The sequence below is a fragment of the Rhinichthys klamathensis genome, unplaced genomic scaffold (genome assembly GCF_029890125.1).
Source record: "Rhinichthys klamathensis goyatoka isolate OS25496 unplaced genomic scaffold, OSU_Roscu_1.1 h1tg000191l_1, whole genome shotgun sequence".
In the NCBI taxonomy this organism is placed as follows: Eukaryota; Metazoa; Chordata; class Actinopteri; order Cypriniformes; family Leuciscidae; genus Rhinichthys; species Rhinichthys klamathensis.
Window position 1 is genome coordinate 2,152,146 of NW_026606717.1, and position 21,281 is coordinate 2,173,426.

General features: G+C 39.4%; 1 protein-coding gene across 2 annotated transcripts in view; it reads right to left on the reverse strand.

Annotated features, from left to right (window-relative positions):
- Positions 1-1,834: 1,834 nt before the first annotated feature.
- The window catches only part of stim1b (stromal interaction molecule 1b), a 38,570-nt gene continuing 19,123 nt past the window's right edge, over positions 1,835-21,281 (reverse strand). The window contains exons 7-14 of one of the 2 annotated variants that reach the window (XM_056262075.1): positions 13,767-13,941; positions 8,971-9,148; positions 8,317-8,484; positions 8,092-8,192; positions 7,625-7,860; positions 7,354-7,434; positions 3,856-3,919; positions 1,836-2,768 (exon numbers count right to left, since the gene is read on the reverse strand). In XM_056262075.1, the coding sequence (XP_056118050.1) occupies positions 2,354-2,768; positions 3,856-3,919; positions 7,354-7,434; positions 7,625-7,860; positions 8,092-8,192; positions 8,317-8,484; positions 8,971-9,148; positions 13,767-13,941 (1,418 nt within the window). In that variant the 3' untranslated portion in view covers positions 1,836-2,353. Of the gene's footprint in view, positions 2,769-3,855; positions 3,920-7,353; positions 7,435-7,624; positions 7,861-8,091; positions 8,193-8,316; positions 8,485-8,970; positions 9,149-13,766; positions 13,942-21,281 lie in introns of both variants that reach the window. The other variant, XM_056262076.1, reaches the window with a different exon arrangement.

A 21,281-nucleotide genomic window follows, 5' to 3' on the forward strand; every position in this document is an offset into this window, starting at 1 on the left:
CCTCATCAGTCCAGCTGGACTGAAAAGATGTTACTGACTTGTAGGACCATTATTAGTTTAATTTATGATGATGTTGCTCATTTGAAATAGCACTGGGGCTAGGCCGAAGCCAGAGACTGAGAAACGGAAAAGACATTTGGTATCTCTGGTTGAATACTTGATGTCTTAAGGATTCCATTTCATGCCATTCACCTAGTCTTTTCATCAAAGAGTGTAAAGACTTATTTTATAAGGTAACAGACTGAGTAACATGATCTGTTTTTCCTTTACAGTGAAATGTACATTATATACAAGAACCAGGTCAAATCAAGTCAAGACAATGCCTTTAAGCGATCTACAGCAAAACTGAACGTATTATTTAAAATAACTGTTCTCAAGAAAATAAAATGTAGTACAAGAGGCATTGTAAACCCTCTTTAGAATGTTTAAATGTATAAAATCATTACCTTTTTTTTTATGATGCCACACATACAGCAAATAAAATCAAAATGTTTTCATAATTTGTTCTCAGCAAAAGCTGTTTGATCTGTTGACCAAGGGCAGATTCAGCTTATTTCAGTGTTCTGCCAAGGACTTGAATGTAGCATACTTCCTTATGACAGAGGAGGCTCTGAAACAGGTTTGTTTATTCAGAGCACCATGGTAACAGTGGTAAACCTGCTCTTGTTGGGACTTTGTTGTGGACACTAACTCATTGAGCTATCTGGATTTAGATGTTTTCTCTCAGTGCACGAATGCCTGCCATTTAATGTTCTGCTCCATTACAGTAGATGCAAACAAACCTTCAGGATTTATTAAATACACAGAAGAAATATGTCCAGTGAGTGCACTGGTGTTCAGCTTACCCTGGATGAACAATTCAAAAATTGAGGGGATCTATACACCGAACGTGCTGCGTTGGGTCTGCATACTGCGTTGGTGTATATTTCACAGTGGTTTTCTGCAAACAATTATGGCATAGCTACTTCCTGCGATGGTTTCAAAAAGACGTTTGCAGATTCATCACCAGCTCCATGACGCAAAGAGGTTTTAAAAAAAATGCAATGCTGAGGAAGTTACTCTAGAAAACCTATTCAGCTCTGAGAACCGTCAAACATTGTTTTCTTTTTTTATTATTCTTGTGGTCTATGGAAGGTATTTTTAAATGTTTAAGAAAAAAAGTCACTTATCAATTTAATGTGTATAAAAGTACACAGTACCCAAAGTGAATAAAATTATTTCTTAAAGAAATCTTACTGACACCAAACTTTTGAATGGTAGTGCTAGTGCATGTGCCAATATGTAAAATAATCAATTTGAAAAAAATTAAAAACGGATTAATTTCAGATTTCATTTTTGATTTTCATTTAGATTTTTTGATAATACATTGTCCCTGTAAATTTAAAAAAATGCAATTAATAATTTGACCTTTCACTTTTTTTTTTTACAAAGTCTGCCAAAATTAAATAAAATAAGTCAAATGTGAAAAAGAAATACCTAATAATAGTGACAAATGTATTTTAAAATGTGTTCTAGTGTCAAGAAAAGAAAGTCCTCAGTGTATGTTAGCACTCAACTTTTAATTTGCCAAACCTCCCTTTGTATATCTTGTTTTATTATTTCACCAGTATGAAATGCATGAATGAAATTAAAGGCATGTAGTTACACGCTGACCATCAGAAACAGAGACGAGAACTACAGTATATATCTCTGACTCGCATGAAATGACATTTGGCAATGCTTAAAATGAAAGGCATGGTCATCTCCACCATGAGGACGTAACAAAGTTTAAAAGATTTTCAAACAAATTTTGGCAACAGTAGGGGGAAATCTGAGGCAAGTAACGATATATTCAGCCTCACATCTGTCGGTCAATACACATACTTATACTGTGTCATACGGTCTGTTTTTTTTTTAGCAAGGGGATGTGAATGGTAATATTTATGGCCAAATCTTTTGCTTTGTCAACACAATGTTGAGCTGCACTTGAAAAGGAAAGAAGTACAAGCAAATCCTATGTAAAACAGCATAGAGTAGGCAGAGGCTGAAAGTCTTTTCATGCGCTTCGGCGTTGGTTTTGAGAGTGAAAGCTCAAGCTCAGGCTAACTACACTTAAAAACAGAAGAAACTCGCACCAAAAATGGACATTACCATCTAGTGCCCTTATTTGTTGAAGTAAATAAATAAATGTACAGTGATATCACACCTGTTCCCAACAAATAACTCTTCCTGTTGCCGTTGGTCAAAACAATTACTATATAAATCCAAAACTCCACATAAATGACGTTCTTCTTACTAAAACTCTTCAAGATTAGAAAGTACCATTGTGCGGGTCTTAGTCCTTTTATATTTTGACATGTTCCCAAAACTGTTGTTATTTCTTTGGCCTTCTGAAGATTTTGGTAAAGGCGTGTTTCTTGCGGTTCGTGCTGGAACCTTCAGTGTCTTCTCCGTTGGAGCAACTGTCCTCGTCCAACAGGTTCTTCTTTCCTGCGATGTGAGAGATTCGGCTGGATCTCTTTCCTGACGGTGATGACGGGCCGTCCTGCTCGGAAGTGTAGTTGAGAGAGCGCATGGAGTTGGCTGAGGTGAGGCTGGACGAGTGGATCTCTCCGAGACTGGCACATTTCTCCATGCCAAAGGTCTTTTTCTGCAGCAGAAGGCTGTCGGTGGAGGAACCACCATTGGATCTGGACTGCTTACTGTAGAGTGGAATTGAGGAGCAGCGCTGGGCGTCTCCGCAATGAGACATGGAGAGGGAGGAATCCGATTCAGACCGGTTCAGATCCCTAGATGATGGTACAATGAGAGAAGAGGATTTCAGAATCTACCCATTTACTTTCCTTCTGTCTGCTAGTTTCAATTTTTGCACTTGGTCAACATGAAAAGGCAGTCGCTATCCATTTTACTTCTATTTAATCATGTACTTCCATCACACTTAAAACGATTGGATCCCCAATTAGGTATCCATTCAGAATGCAGCCAAACCTCAATTCAATTTGCAGTGGATTGTGAGATACTACTTCCCTCATGAAATGCTTCAAGCACCTACAGAACGTTTGACTGAGAAGACGAAAACATCTCAGCATATTCCAATAACCCACCTCCCTCCCTTTGTAATGTCATGTAAAAAGTTGTTTCAGAGACAGGACAAGTTTAATTTTAAGTTTAGAAATATGAAGACATTTTTCCCCCACTGGAAGGATGTCCATTGATGGATCACGTTTTATAAAGAAAGTAAATCGAGTGAATTCTGATTTCATGTGGACTTTAAATAACAAAGAGATGCATGCTGGATTAATTTGGTTTCTCACTGCATTTACATTTAAATAATTAAAAACAAATTAGCTAAATCAAAAAGTTATGATTCAAGAAAAGTGAAATCATAATATAATTCAATATATTATAGCCTAATATAGAATTGATATTCATTACTATTTAGCGTGAAAACTAATGCATAAGCTTAAAAAAATTAAATAATAACTTTGTTAGCAGTCAGTTTTTTAGAATAGGAAATATTTCAGTTCTTAATTAGTAAAGTATTTAACAGGGAAACCCTACACACATGCCGTGTGTGTGCACAGCAAACTGTGTTTGTGGTACCCGATGCTTTCAGTTCCCTGATCGCTGCATGAACCGGTGAACCCTGTTGGCGGCAGACCTGAGACCGCCTCCACTGACGTGAAGTATGAGGAACGGTACTGAAGCGCAGCAAAGCGCGAGGAAGAGACGATGGAGGGATGAGACAGAGAGGAAGAGAGTGAAGGCACAGGGAGAAACTCCGTGTGACCAATAGAGTGGCTGCGAGTCTGACGCACATAAGGTCGGCCGAGGGGCCGCAGGGGCCCAGATTCACTCTCACTGCCCTCTACCAACCTCTGTGAGCTCAGGTTCAGCGTGGGGTCTCCGTGACGGGGCCGCAGGGACACCAGGCTGGGAGCTGAGGAGAGGCACACACACAGATGTTTGTCATTCAAATCATCCAGTCTCTGTGAGATACATACTGCATGTACATGGGAGAAATAATCAAACCGTTAAATCTTATCAAGATAACCCTAACCCATATTGGAGTCTGGGACACTGAGAGCCCAAAGACTGTTCTGTAGTGTACACTGAGTTCTTAAAAGCTTAGCTTAAAGGGACAGTTCACGCAAAAATGGAAATTCTGTCATAATTTACTCACCCTCATTTTGACCCAAACCTGTAAGACTTTCATTCATCTTCGGAAGACAGATGAAGATTTTTTTTTAATGCAATCGCTCCATTAAAGGGATACTCCACTTTTTTTGGAAATAGGCTCATTTTACAACTCCCCCAGAGTTAAACTGTTGAGTTTTACCGTTTTTGAATCCAAAGAGTTTCGATATTTTTCCTATTTAAAACTTGACTCTTCTGTAGTTACATCGTGCACTAAGACCGACGGAAAATGTAAAGTTACGATTTTCTAGGCTGGTATGGCTAGGAACTATACTCTCATTCCTGCGTAATAATCAAGAAACTTTACTGCCGTACCATGAGTGCAGCAGGCGTAATGATATGACGCAGCGCCTGAAAATAGTTCCGTTGTGTTGACGGAAGGTAGCCTATTTTCGATTTTTTATTTTAGAAATGCTAATGGTCTTGTCCACTTCAATGATGTATGCTAAGCTATGCTAAAAGTGGTACCGCCAGAACCCGGAGATCGGCTGAATGGATTCAAAAACGGTAAAACTCAACAGTTTAACTCTGGGGGAGTTGTAAAATGAGCCTATTCCCAAAAAAAGTGGAGTATCCCTTTAACAGCTACACAACTGACCCTTTGATGATTATCGTCAAACTAATCTATATAAATTAAGTGGTTTAGTACAACTTTTCTGAAGAGACTCGATTGATACTTTATATTAATTTGGTCTTTTATTCACATTTAAACATTGATCGGTGGACATAAACAGAAGCTCAACCGAACCTGCTTGATGTGCGAGAACAAACCACATTGGTTCTTGCTGAAGCTCAAACGTGCTGCGTAACACAAGAATGAACCTCATTGGTTCTCGCACATCAAGAGAACATGCTTCTGTTAATCTCAACTGCTGTGTGATTTGATGAAAGTTTATATGTGAATAAAAGCCTAAATTCAATCTGTTCGTCATATAATGCAATCGTGTCTCTTCCAAAAAAATCGGACTCAATTCATATGGATTAGTTTTATGATCTCTTTATGAACTTTTTAAAGTGTCAAAGTGGTAGTTGCGTAGCTGTCAATGGAGGGACAGAAAGCTCTCAGATTTTATCAAAAAGATTCGTACAAAGATGATGACAGAAAGTCTTATGGGTTTGGAATGATGAGGGTGAGTAATTGATGGGTGAACTAACCCTTTAAAGGTGTGCTATAATCTATGTGTTATAGTTATGTGCTATAAGGCTCAAAAACAGCTGTTGAGATAGTATTCTCACTTGGAATGGAGGCTTGGACCTGGAAACAGTATTCAATACGTCATGACAACTAGATGATTACATGTGGAACACTAAGCTATAGTGCTAAATGATATCTGGTATAATGAGATATTGTGCCATGATGTTGATGAAGGGGAACTTGAGAACATACATGTACCATCACACCAGTCTTTGATGCAAAAGATTGACCACAATACAAACACATGACTGAAACACATTTTGAAAGTTCCAGCTGGAAGCAGCATGCGTGATGATGATGATGATTGACCACATTAACTGTGCTTAATGAAGGAAAACAGAGCTGATAATGTGGCACAGGAAGTGAACATATAAAAGTGTGAAAGCATTGCAAGGCCGCAGTGCAAAGAAGATCAGTGTCCACAAAAAATGTACGATGACGAATACACGGTTTCCAGCCTACACCAAAAATACTGCAGAGATGCAGCTCTTGGTTAGTTGTATGAATGATGGAAACGTTTGAGATGGATAATGACCGTCTGACTGTACATTATCCAGCTTATTACACGGCTACTTAACGAATAAATGGACTTGAAATATTATTTGGGGTCTAATTATTTTGTCAGAAGACCATGGAGTGTTTTGAAAGACATGAAACGAACGCAGCAAGTAGGATGCTGGGTCTCATTCACCAATAACGAGTGGATTATTTGTATTTATACACAGACGTTTTTACAAAAAATGTATGTCTAATCCACAACAAGTGCGTACGAGCATGAATTTGTTCTTAACCTCGTTGTAATGTTAATACATTTAGAGTATTCTAATAAACGACTGCATGATTTTGATCAATCATGATTTATTCATGAAAATGTTCATCTGCAGATTTCATGCACAAATTTGCACGCATACTAGGTTAGTGAATGAGACCCATTGTCTGCTTGCGACAACAGCCAATATAGTTTAACAGACAATTTACAAAATGTTTATGCGCAGAATGTTGCCATCGTCCAATCAGAATATTCCAAAGAGCCGTCTAATAAGTTTAAATATAGGCTTTGCAATCTGCGCTTAACACTGGGTTACCATCTTTCTTTTAACCCTATATTAAGGCCACTTTTAACTTTAGTTTAACAAAAAGGTGGGGTTGTAAAAATTGGGTAAGCAATGTGTTTTTAACCCCAAGTTAGCCTTTGCAATGCTAACTTTAAGCTGCTGCGTTAAAGACATAATGTGAATATTGTGAAACCCAGCATCATAGAACAAATGTTAGAAATAACCCAAGGTTAACAATTTCAGTGTGAAAAGCCCATATATATAATAAAAAAGAAAGCTTTGAGTTAGCTAGCTTGTGCGCTACCTATAGAGCATTGCTTTGTGGCATCATTTTCGATATAAAAAGTGTGGTCACATTTTGGCATAATTTGGCGGGAATAAAAGATCTATTGTCAACAGTGTAGCGATGCATGAAGCACAGCTCACACAGAAGTCACTTTTAAAATAAGCAACTTTCTGGTGGTCAACACGGAGAATTCCCGTGAACAACCTGAACCCGTTGGGAAATCTGTGCTGGGAAATCTTTCGCAAACAAAATTTCTGATTGCGTGGATTCCAATTGTAATGAAAGGATTTTGCACTTGAAAATTCACCGAACAACAGTAAATGTGACCCCACCTTAAAACTTGGTATTTTGGCCTGTTAAGTTTAAATCAGTGCAAACATGGAATCAGAGGCTTCTAATTCATAATAGACCAAGCCTGGACATGGATTTCGCCTGCTCTGGAGTTTATCCACATTTAAAAGGAATATAAACAGCAGCACTGATTCCACATCTGCACTTCAAAAGTCTAATAAAGAATTAAGGGTTTTTTGAGAGCTGTAAATACAAATTCCATCTAGAAGGTCTTAATTGGCCAGTGGGAGGGAAATAGAAGTGTTTGCTTTGTGTCAGCATTGGCAGAGAATAAAGGGGATGCTGCCAACCAGATTGTTTCCACGGGGATTGGCTCTCGACGGCCATGGGCCAAAGGTCGCTCACTCGCCGATCCATCTGCCAGGCGGCATCTGCGGACATTAGCCAATGATATCACACCACAAAAGGCAAAGCTCAACGGAAAGCTAAATTGCCAAGTATTAGGGTTAGAAAACTCATTTAAAAAAGGTTATAGGCGACTGAGAAGCTTTAAATTTGGACACAGATGAATATGATCGGATTTGACTCATTGTACCACACTTGTGTGCATGATAAACTCACATTGCAGGGTTCCTGGGGAAAGTATGTCCTCGTCCATGTCGTCTAGGTCATCGGATAGCAGTAGGTGTTGGTGTGTAGCAGAGCGGATGCCCAGGAAAGCAGGGTCCAGGTTGAGGGAAGAGGCCAGAGACGACATGCCAGGGTTATTGACAATATTATAGCCGGTCAGAATCTCAATTTGCTGCCACCGATGGAGCTTTTCTCTCAGAGCAGTGGTCACTTCTCCCAGAGCCTGTCTGCAGAAGTGAGAGAGAAAGAGAGGTGAGACTTAGTTTGGTTAAAATAAATAAAATAAAAAGGTTCTTTATTGGCATTTATGGTTCCATGAAGAACCATAAAATGTCCATGGAAGCTTTCCAATGCACAAAAGGAATAGTCTTCATAGTGGAAAAAGGTTCTTCAGATTATTCTTCACCTTGTACATTGCATACAAAAATGGCAAGAGCTTCCTCAAAATGGCGACTCACCTGGCTGACAGGATTTTGTGATCAACATCATCCAGTGAAGGGCTGTGGGCCAAGTGGAACGTCCCAAAGAGAGTTCCTCTCTTCTTCTTGATCTTTTCTGCCTGTTATGGTGGTCACAACTTCATAGTTAACAAGCAATACCTGGATGCTAAGCTAGCTGAACAAGCAAAACAGATTTAATATTCAGTTAAAGCTTGTCATTTTGTGAGTATGTGACCATCTTACCCCTTCTTTAGCCACTATGAGCTGTTTTTCCGCATTCTGTTTCTTAATGTTGTAGTACTGCACCTCCACCTCGTGTGTGAGCTGCAGCCACTTCTGCAGAGCTTCAGGAGGAGACCAGCCGCTCCTCAACTCCAGCTCCCTCTCGGCCTTCTTTAGAGCCATTCGCACCTAAAACAAACACACACGCTCATGAATATTGGCTGCATTTCAGTGTTTTGATGAGGGAAACCTCTTCAGCAGTTCCCATGGTGATTGGACATCTCTAAGGTGAATTTGAGGGAGACTGCAAGGGTTTCCAAATATTGCTGATGAGCGATTGATGAAAAGAGGCATTATTTTACTAGGATTTGGAAGATTGATTGAAAAAAATCACCCTCTTGAAATAAACAAAATGAAATACATTTCAGGGGAGGTACTACACTTATAAATGATAACTTTACAATTTTGACTTTCTGCAATATTTTGCATTCTAATAATAGCTAATTTGACCATTTTATTTTATGTTTTATCTTATAAATCTATTTGATTTATTTTACTTTTATAAATGCTATTTATTTAAATGAATTGCCATTTATAATATATATATATATATATATATATATATATATACTCTATAAAGTTTTGATAAGAGTAAAAAAAAAAACCTTCTCATACCTGTTCCAGCTCCTGTTCTGCATATGTCTGTCTGCTCAGCTCGTTCTCAGTTCCCTCACGTAGTTCTCGCAGTCTCTGCGCCTCCTGCTTGGCTGCGTCAATCTCCCTTTTCATCTGCCGCTCCAGGTTGACCTTCTCCTCCTCCACTGTGTGGTGCTCCTCCTGTGCGATCTGCAGCCTGAACGCAAACACATTATCAATCTCAAGCTGCACCACTGTTGACTCGTTACTGAACAAACAGTTCACATATACACTCACCGGCCACTTTATTAGGTACACCTGTCCAACTGCTCGTTAACACTTAATTTCTAAGCAGCCAATCACATGGCGGCAACTCAGTGCATTTAGGCATGTAGACATGGTCAAGACAATCTCCTGCAGTTCAAACCGAGCATCAGTATGGGGAAGAAAGGTGATTTGAGTGACTTTGAACGTGGCATGATTGTTGGTGCCAGAAGGGCTGGACTGAGTATTTCAGAAACTGCTAATCTACTGGGATTTTCACGCACAACCATCTCTAGGGTTTACAGAGAATGGTCCGAAAAAGAAAAAACATCCAGTGAGCGGCAGTTCTGTGGGCGGAAATGCCTTGTTGATGCCAGAGGTCAGAGGAGAATGGCCAGACTGGTTCGAGCTGATAGAAGGGCAACAGTGACTGAAATAACCACTCGTTACAACCGAGGTATGCAGCAAAGCATTTGTGAAGCCACAACACGCACAACCTTGAGGCGGATGGGCTACAACAGCAGAAGACTCCACCGGGTACCACTCATCTCCACTACAAATAGGAAAAAGAGGCTACAATTTGCAAGAGCTCACCAAAATTGAACAGTTGAAGACTGGAAAAATGTTGCCTGGTCTGATGAGTCTCGATTTCTGTTGAGACATTCAGATGTTAGAGTCAGAATTTGGCGTAAACAGAATGAGAACATGGAACCATCATGCCTTGTTACCACTGTGCAGGCTGGTGGTGGTGGTGTAATGGTGTGGGGGATGTTTTCCTGGCACACTTTAGGCCCCTTAGTGCCAATTGGGCATCGTTTAAATGCCACGGCCTACCTGAGCATTGTTTCTGACCATGTCCATCCCTTTATGGCCACCATGTACCCATCCTCTGATGGCTACTTCCACCATGTCACAAAGCTCTAATCATTTCAAATTGGTTTCTTGAACATGACAATGAGTTCACTGTACTAAAATGGCCTCCACAGTCACCAGATCTCAACCTATAGAGCATCTTTGGGATGTGGTGGAACGGGAGATTCGCATCATGGATGTGCAGCCGACAAATCTGCGGCAACTGTGTGATGCCATCATGTCAATATGGACCAAACTCCCTGAGGAATGCTTCCAGCACCTTGTTGAATCTATGCCACGAAGAATTAATACTAGCATGGGGTACCTAATAAAGTGGCCGGTGAGTGTATATATATATATATATATATATATATATATATATATAATATCCCCTCAGTCACCAGCAGGTGGAGCACTGGAGAATTGAGTCAACATGAAAAGGGAACTGGATCTGCAAGACTCTACCACACCTCTTCCTCCTCATGAAAAGACAGTTGAACAAGATGTGGCCTGTTCGATGTGGTAATAATGTGGTAAAAACTCCTTACAGATTTACAGGGAAATGCATCCTCCCAGCTATATACGGGAAGACCGTATAGAGATTCTGAGTCATGGAGGATGGCTAAATTTAGTTGTGTTAATGTGGCTAATGTGGTTCCATGTTGACAAGAGGTCTTCGATTCCATTTAAAATAATTAAAATCAGTTGTGTTTGACATACATATCTGTGATATTGGTAGAGCATTATTTTACAGTCCTGTTCCCCATGTACATAGTATGTACTTATTATGGTTATTAAAATAACTGGGCTAAGGTACTAACCCTGCCTGAACCTACCCCTGAACCTAACCTTAACCCATGTAGTTACCTTATATTACCAGTACTTTCTTAGATAGGTACACTGTAAGTACATGTTAGTGCACGTACTGTTAAATAAAGTGCAACCGTGATATCACACAATGTGATCTTTCCAAAGCTTTCAGCTGAAGCACATGGCAGCCTTCTCTCGTGCTGACGTAGTCCATGATGTTCAAACAGGAAGTAAGCTATAAATCAAACTGTCAATGATGTGACAGTGGCCAAGGCAGAATGTTACACACACTCATAACTGGGAGTGGAAGCAGAAGATAAATGAAAAGGAAGGAAATGAACAGCATAGAACAAATAGAAAAGTTCATAAAGAAAAAACTTAACAAACAGATATATATATATATATAGACAAACATACAGACAGACACAGACAGAACATTATAGACACACATAGACAGACAGACATAGACACAGAGAGAGAACGTTAAACAGAAAGATATAGACAAACATACAGATAGCTATAGACAAACATACAGACAGATAGACAGATAGATATATACAAACATGCAGATATACACAGAGATAGACAAAACGTTAAACAGCAAGACAGATAAACAAACATACAGACAAACAGATAGATATAAATATACAGACAGACATAGACAAACAGATAGATATAGACAAACATACAGACATAGACAGACAGACAGACAGACAGACAGACAGACAGACAGATAGAAAGAATGTTAGACTGATAGATAGATAGATAGATAGATAGATAGATAGATAGATAGATAGATGGATAGATACAGACAGACAGACAGAAAGACAGACAGAAACTCCAGTTGCATCACACAGGGACAGACGTGGTGAGGATCGAAGTGGAAACGAGGTGTCCTGATCTCTGTTCCAAATGGGAATTAGAGTGAAGTGCCACACACTCAAATCCATGGCTGCTGTTACACCGGCCATACTTGCACAGTGACTTAATCACATTACACTCAACAAACATTCCTCCGCTACAGCTTTTTCCTTGAGTAAACTAATATAGATCACCAAACTGCATCTCTCCCCTTATAAGGCCATTGCTTTAAATTAATGCACCGTAAAGAAAGGATGTTTGAATCATGATCTTCTCCGAGCTCTGACCTCTGACCCCTGAAAAAAGACAGAGACACGTTCTCTGTTCTGCCTCAGTGCAGCGGGCGCCAGCTGAACTGAGCATACAGCATGATAGTGCGATTGTCTGAAACACTCCAAGCAGGATTCAGCACAGCACTGCCCATCCTCTTGCCATTTAAGGAATTGCTTGCATCACCCAGCAAGAGTCTTCTGACCTGAACAATGATAGTAGGAAATGAAAACATTTCCAACAGATAGACAAATTCCTCTTTTTGTCTTTAAATAGCAAATTAGTGTAGATCTGACTGACATTGTTGTATTTCACATTCATTTCAGGCCACTTTAGATGTAATAAGCATGTATTCATAGAAGTTTCTGTCTTCTGTATCTTAACGTAAGTATTTCAATAAAGCATGAACTTTTCTTCAAGTATTATTTATCTAATTACGACTAGTTGCCATGTGTAGCGGCAACCTATAGCCGCTGAGAGGCTAAGCAGCAGGAAATATCCGTGATGCGTTTTCTTGCATTGAATATCCAATAACGTTTTATTGGCATGATAGCAGACTATTCATGTAGAGACAATTGATGATGAAGATACGTATAAAGGGTCAACAGAAAGTGAGCACTCCCCGCTACTCACCCCCTCTCTACACAATACCAAACAGGAAACACTACCAGGTATATACTCACCGATACCCATGTGACCAAACCACCTGGAAACATACACGCAAAATACAAAATAAAAGACAAACGTTTTCTGCACTTACACCATGGATAGTGCCCAATATATACCATTTTTGGTCATACAAAAATGTCTGACAGAAGAATTCTGTGAAATACAAATCAGAATCAAATATTACAGAGAGCTGTGTAATAAAGTAAACTAAAATAATGAAGTATAAAGTATTAAGTAATATGCATTAGTGCTCATTAGCGTAACGGAAGGCTGCTGCTTACTAATGTAATATAATTCTCTGATGAATCATGCTATTAGAAAAGTGACGTAGCCTCCTGTGCTGCAAGCTCAATGTGATGAAAGATATTTCACATTCTCAAATCCTCTATCCTGTATCTTTGCAGTGTCTGGAACTGTCTAGCATTTCAAATAAAAATAAAAGTTTGAAGATACTAATAAGTATAACTGCTCCAAATTGAATAACCAGACTAAACTGCACTTTGAATGAGAAATAAACTTTAAATGTATTTTCCAGGTTATTTTCAACCTGATGTGTGGCATGCTGTCAATTACCCCAGACCATAATTCATATTCATCCCCCAATGTGTATAAACGGATTAGAAATTTGTTAATGGTAACTATAGCAAACAGACTTTATCAAAAAAAAAAAAAAAAAAGGTTTAAAACTAATCTCCCTGTTTTGAAAGTATACCCATGCTAACTAAGCATGAGTTAGCATGAGACTAGAGCTGACAGCATTACTTAACAATCCTGTTTGTTCAAACTTACTTTCTTTAAATCTTTCATGACCAGCTAAAAAGTGAACTTTGGGTTTTTTCTTTTGCTTGGGGTATGATGTAACTATCCATGAAATGGAAACACTGTTTACAATGCAGCTGAGTTCTTCAAACTCCACCTACAGGAATTACATTGCTAACTTACAACCAGATGTTCCTCCACCTAGACAAGTAGTCCTGTTTCACTAAAATGATTCAACTGTGCATCATGAAATATAAGCATCACATTTCCACTTTAAAGCTTTTCCAGCCTGCTAGCTGCTATTCACTGTAAGTGTGTTTTCTGTTCATTTATACAAACTGAGTGCTTACTTCTGCTGCAGGTCCAGGAGGCTCTGCTCAGCTCTCTGAAGGCCTTCTAAGTCCTTTATCATCTTGCCCACGTGGTCCCTAGAATTTCGGTTCTGTATGTAGGCGAACCAGCAGCCTCCCACTCCAATCACGATAGACACCACCAGCATCAAGTCCTTTAAGTGACTGTCTCCCTCTGCCAAAAAGAACAAAAAACAACACTTGAGTAACAATAAAAGGGAGAGTTCACCCCAAAATTACAAATCATCCAATATCAATGGATTATATTAGATTGAAATATGTTTTTCTATCATCTGTGCCTTTGGCATGTACACTACCGTTTAAAAGTTTGGGGTCGGTAAGATTTTGTTATGTTTTTAAAAAGAAGTCTCTTATGCTCATCAAGGCTGCACTTATATGATCGAAAATACAGTATGACAGGAGGATTATTGTGAAATATTATTAAAATTTTAAAGAACTGCTGACTGTTTGAATATATTTTAAAATGTACTTTATTCCTGTGATGGCAAAGCTGAATTTTCAGCATCATTCCTCCAGTCTTCAGTGTCACATGATCCTTCAGAAATCATTCTAATATGCTGATTTGCTGCTGTCATGTATATGTTCGTCTCTGCATATGTGTTGTTGCGCTTTTCCTGCCTTGATCTGTGTTTGCCTTTTGGATTATCTTTTAAAGACTTTACTTTGACATTCATCTTTATTGTCGTGTGCCTATTTACAACCACCAGTTGTGACAGAATACCCAACCTAAAATGGATTTTGCAGCTCCGATCACTGCTTTGGCCAGGAGGGGCCTGAGCTTAATGGACTATTTGCTGTAGATTTGCCGTCTCGCCGCCAATTCCACCTATCACGACGGGACGGTGAAATTGCCGTTTTGGATCAGGGCAAACTACCATCATCTGGAGAGTGTCTACCCCCTATCCAGACAACAGCTAGACCCAGACTCACCCTGCACTGCGGAGATTTTGCTAGAGCCCCCCGCAGACGAGAGCTTCCTCCTGCCGCGATGAATGAGCCAGAGCCCAATGAAGTGAGGACAGCACCGACCATCGCCCCAGAGCCGGAGCCCCAGAGTGAGTCTGACCAGGGGTGTGAGCCAGAAACATCTGTGGCAAAAAGGAAACCTGGGGGAATTAGACCAAGAGGACTGGGTGATAGAATGGGACACTGGGGTACTGCCTCCAACCCTATCCCACCCTGAATCATTTGTTTCTTCTTCATCACCGCTGGTTCAAGCCAGCATTGAGACTGCATCGTCAACCTGTATGGACTTTGACTTATCATTATTGATCCTGTCCAGCTTCCCTCTCTCACCCTCACCGCAGAGCTCACCCAGTCCTCAAGCCACTCAGCTGGATGCCTGTGACGCCTTGTGTTGTTGTGAAACCTCAGGTTGTGCAATCACCAGCTTCACTGAAGCAAGAGGATCCCTCGGCTCCGCCTCCGGCTTCTGATCTCCTCGCTCCACCTCGCCCTGTCAACCTGTTGGCTCCACCAGAGACCCTCGGCCTTACGGCCCCACCGGGTTCCCTCATCCCAGCGGCTCAACCTTGGTCAGTCGTCACTCTGCCTGCTCCATGGACTTACGAGCCTTCCACTGCGCTCCGACCCACCACCCCTACGGCTTTAGCGGGTTCCTCCTCCCCTCCGGCTCTGCCTCTGTCCTCCGTCACACCAGCTCCGCCTCAGTCCTTGAGCACTCAAGCTCCACATCGGACGCTCGTCGCCGCGGCTCCGCCTTGGTCTCTAGTGCCAGCGGTGTCGCTCAGTACCATCGGCTCTCCATCTGTGCCCAGCAATTCCCTAACAATGGCTCCATCTCCACCAGTCGTCCCCCGGATGTCACCTGCCAAGATTACATTATGGCTTCTCCCTCAGATCCTCGTCTCTTCTGTTTTGGCGGGAGGACGCGCCTTCCGGGAGGCGGTGTTTTGTCACGGATATGTTCGTCTATGCATACGTTTGGTTCCCCAATTCCTGCCTTGATCTGTGTTTAATCTAGTAATTTTTGTTTATTTATTTCTATTATTTATTTTATTTTTTCACCAGATGACTTGCTTAGCTCTATTTGGAAAGAATTAATCGAGAAGGATTGGGGTGAGTTTGGATTATCTATTAAAGACTTTACTTTGACATTCATCTTCATCTGCCTATCTACAACCACTAGTTGTGACAGATACTCAAGAAACATTTCTTATTATTATCAGTTATTATCTTATATATGTTTTGTAAAAATTTAAAGATGTAAAAGTTTATGATTTGATGAATAAAAAGTTCAAAAGAACATCATTTATTTAAAAGAGACATCTTTTGTAACATTATATATGACTAATTTGTAATTTCTTTAAAAAAAAAAAAATCTTACTGCCCCAATAGGGTTGTCAAAAAGTACCGACTTCGGTACCAATTCGGTAATGAAATTTTTAAATTGTGACGCTTTGAGCGCTGTTGAGCGGAATCGTAAACACTTCTGATTGGCCATGGTGTTCATCAATGTGTACAATGATCAACACACGTAAGTGTTTGAAAGTTTTAAAAAAAACGGGAGTGGGATTTGAAGCACAAGCAGGCGTCTATCAGCAGACCGGTCCACTGATAGACGCCTGCTTTCAAACGCTCCCGTGTGTATCTGTGTAAGCGCTCTGTGAAGATCATTGATGTATATTTACAACATATTTTTGAAGCGCTGATCATTGTAGCCAATCAGAGACATATCTGATGAGCGCGTGAGTACAACGGGCAATCAGAAGGTGTTTACGATTCCGCTCAACAGCGCTCAAAGCGTCACATTTTAAAAAATGTCAGTATTTTATTAAACTTATGAACGGTAGTGAGGCCATCCTTAAAAATATTTTGGTTTGCAGTAACAGCAAAAAAAAAAAAAAAAAGGGTCGGTAGGTAGGTCTATATTTTTTTTTTTCAAAATTCAATGAAAAAAAAAAGGACAATTTTGGTCATGGTGATTACGTCGGTATGAATTTAAACAACTTTGCATATCGTGACGCCACTGACAGTGTCTTCAACCCATGCCTTTGGGCGCACCATTGCGAATCTCATTCTGATACAGGTTATAGACCACAAACAATTTGAAATATTTGTCAAAAAACATGTTTAATGCATTAATTCCAGCTGCATTCATTTGGGGAAAAAGAGTGGATTTTCAGAGAGAAACAAATAAATTAAAATGACTAATCTCACCAGCACCGCGCCGACCAATAAAACAGCGCATTTGGCTCTATTCGTTTAAATTGGACCCATAAACATCTGCTATTATTAACGGAAATCAGTGAGGTCAAATGGCTAGGCGGCGGCGCATTGTAGAAACTATATTAAGTAGTCCTGACATATTATGGAATGGTCGATTTTCTTAGGGTAATTTAGTACATTTCTGTATGCAGGGGCGGCCTTACCTATGTTTCACCCGTTTCAATTGAAACGGGCCCCGCCCTCCAAGGGGGCCCCAACAGACCAGCAAAATCCCATTCATTTTCTCCGTAGGATATTGATTTTCAGCCATAATGTCTAAACCATTCAAGGTAGATTGACCACGAGCTACGAGGTTGTGAAATGAAAGTTTCTGCTCCTTTAAAAGCCACAAGCTACGAAATCAACCTTGTTATTTGCAAAACACTGACGTCTGATTGGTAGAACTCGCGGTTACCACTCCCGCGAACGGCTTAAGCGATCTGAATAATATCGGTAGTTTATGTATTTATACTTTTGCCTTTTTTGCCGTTAGGTTAAAATGTTATTTTGAGCAGAAAAAGAATTTTAAGAGGAAATGAAACTGAAAAACGAAAGATATCGGACAACAAAAGAAAAGCTTTATTCAGTCTACCAAAAGTGAAGTTACCCTGCGTGAAAGGGCGAGGCTTATTCCATGATATATAAGTTAATTGTATATAGTTTTAATCGAATAAGGTTGGATTATTTCTATGTTAAGCTGCCTGTTCATGAAGCTGAAAGTGCACGTAATAAAATAATGTACCATTGATGCAAACCAACAGGAATATTGCTTTTTCTGCTCTATTATGTTTATGTTTTATGTAGGCCCCCATATTAGTTATTGAAACGGGCCCCCAGATGCTTAAGGCCGCCACTGTCTGTATGGGATGTGCTGTTTTATTGGTCAGCGCGGCGCTGGTGAGATTAGGTCGCGCAAGCAAACACTTCCTCTCTGCGCTGTCGAGTCTGTCGCGCTCGCGCGTCTCGGTCCATTGAGCCGCACAGATTACATGTCCGCGCTGCGCGAACTCTGTAACACCGCGCCGTTTCATCCCACTTTCGGTGTGTTTGGCTTCCCACACTTATGTGTGTTTGTCAGAGCCTGCCGTTGCTGTGTGACGCGCGTTCGCGGCGGCCATATCGTGACGAGCTGCTGGACGCACTCCGAGAAAAGGCCGTTAACATCGATACCCTATTTGACCAGTAAGAATTTCGAATAATGAGCGCCTAAATGTAGGCTCATACAGACGTATTTCACCAGCAGCCGCGCCGCAGCCATCATCACCGAGCGCGAACCATTGACAGTGAATGAAACGAAGCGAACGTTATCGTTTAGTGTGACATGCGTAAACCAATGGTGTAATCATAATCATCATAGATGACGCCACGGGTTATTATTTAAAAGAAAGAACGTAGCCTATGCAATTTATATTCACAATGCTTACTATAATGTAATTGATATTTTATTGCATTTGTATTAGTTGTTTGAAGAGTAAAAAAAAATCGGTCGGTCTTAATGGAAGTTTACAACCGGCAAGTCGGTCGGACTAAAAGGAAAAAAAAAAAAAAAATTGGGTCGGCCCTAAATTGACAGGGTCGGTCGGGTTACGGCAAACAAGAATATTTTTAAGGATGGCCTGAATGAATGTACATAGTGCTGTAATATAAACCAGCGTATCACATAATCAAATACAGTGATGTCATGTGAGAATTATGACTCTTTTTCAACACACATTCCATCTGTCACCCCTGCTGACCCCGACATGGCAAAAGCAAATTAATGTTTTCTTTCCAATGCTTATGTCTGCAATCTTCTCTTAACAACCATCTCCAATGTTGTTTTTCAGACTGAAATAAAACAGTTAAAGTATTTGACTGATGGGTTGAAGATGCTTTCATCATGTTGATGAATATATATTGTGGTTAAATACAACAAATGAAACTGGAATATTATTTTAAAAACAGATTGATTTTACCAGGATGTGCAATGTGGACTGACTTGACTTTCTATATACTAACAAAATCACAAGCCCAAGAGTATGAGGAAGGTAAATGAAAAAGAGCCAAGGATTTTTTGGCAGGAGTTATACATCAAATCAGGGTCTGCTCAGTCTGAGCGTCTTCCTCTACAACCCAACATATGTGAGGGTTGCACAACACTGTGACATAAAACACACATACCGCTTTTAGCAAGAAGTAGTACAGTAATACAAACAAGTAGTAATCTACTTAGAAAAAGTCCCAGAAGTGATAAAAAAGCTCCCAGTTTGGATCTAACCATGCAGATGTATGAATACACATCAGTTCTCTGTCACATCTGTCTTATGCAACGTCTACATTTATCCGTATACATTTGAAAGCACATTTCTTTCTCTTTTTTCGCCCTTTGTTAGTAGTGGACAGATAGTGTATTTGTCCAGTGAAAACAGAGCTTTTTGAAAACACACTTTCAAGTGAATATATTAAAAATACAGGTTTTGCGTTGTAGTGTGGACTGAGAAAACTGAGGTATTCTACATGTTTGACATGTTTATTCATGTGACACATATTGTACTCATAGAACATGTACTATGGTTATACTGGCATTGTTGTGCCTGCTATTCAATTTTACAGTGTTATTAAAAAAATTGACTTTGTACAGTCTTCATATTACATCCCAGCAAAGATGATTTTTATTACATTTTATGCATGTGCAGTAAAATGATTTCAGTGTGGACGAGCAACTTTTATAAAACAATTGAAAACACTAGTGTGGACAGAGATAATTTTGAAGCGAAATGCTGTTTTCAAATGTATCCGGATGAATGAAGCCTTAATCTGTTTTGCATTGGAGTGCAGCAATGATCCCAGTAAGTGAGTCCAGAGCGGTGTTTCCCACAAAGGTGGCGGCATCAGCTGCGTAACGGGAGGATCTGGATGACTGGATTAGTGAGCGCTATTTCCATCTACGATTTCACTGCTCACATCCTGCTCAGGAACATGGCAGGTGACGGCACATCAAGAGGTGCCAAAATATTTGTGAGGGGATGGTGTTGAATCCCTCAACCTTGACGCGCCCCCATCTTAACCAGCTTGATTTGGGATCAGGTTAAATCTGATGTGGGTTTACTGAGGCTGGCACATAAACTTCCATCTGGATTTCCTTTTCAATAATTGCACTAGTGTTTGGATAAAAGAGCTCTTTGAGCGTTTATAAAGGAGTGTTTTGTTTGCACACATAATCTTTGACTAAGTCTTAGGACACTGGATGGCACAGCGTTCTCATTTCTTCATGCGTAAGTGCTGTGGCTGAAAACTGTACATAGACACAGATTTTCCATTAGTAATGCAACACCATAAGACTCTATAGTAAGATTGTCTAGAACAGTGAAGAACCTTCTACTGCAGACAGTATAAACAGCGAACGGAGAACCAAATAACTGCCATAGCTGAGATTATTAAGAAACTCCAGACGGAACCTGGACCCAGGGGGGATCAACCAATCAGATGACAGATCGGACAATTCACAGACGCACTGGTCTATATATACACAGTGATTACGTCAAGTTCCTTCAATTAATATGACTTTAGAATACACATCAAGGCTCCAACAAACTTTTGACAAATATTTTTAACCAATAACATAAAGGCTCTAAAAAATTGTAAAATATTTTTAAACAAATATTTCAAACAGAGAGTCTATCACCCAGCAATCTCTCAGAGCAAGGGTTTTGAATCTCTTAGATGCCATGTATACTACAAATATGATCATTCTTATGTGAGGGACCCCCATTTTAAAATTGAAAAGGCATCTATATAGTTTCTTGAATAAAGACCCACTTTATACTGTGAAGGGTTTTATATTTTAATAATATATATATATATATATATATATATATATATATATATATATATATATATATATATAAAATATATATTTTATATTATAAATATGTCTAAATATATTTTGGAAAATATGTATTTTTTCCATTAAGTTACAATGTTATTACAATTGAATGGTAATTTTCTACTCATTTATATTTATTTCTTAATTTCTTTATTTATTTTTATCTAATTTTATTTATTTACTTAATTCTTTTAATCTAAATTTTATTTATTTGTTTATTTTATTATTTAAATCCATTTTTATTTCTGTGTTCACTTGCTTATTTTAATAAATATTTATTTAAATCTTTTTTTTTTTTTTATCTTATCTTATTTTTTTTTTCCACCAGATGACTTGATTAGCTCTATTTGGAAAGAAATAATCATTCTAGAATGATTGGGGTGATTTTGTAGGGGAGTGAA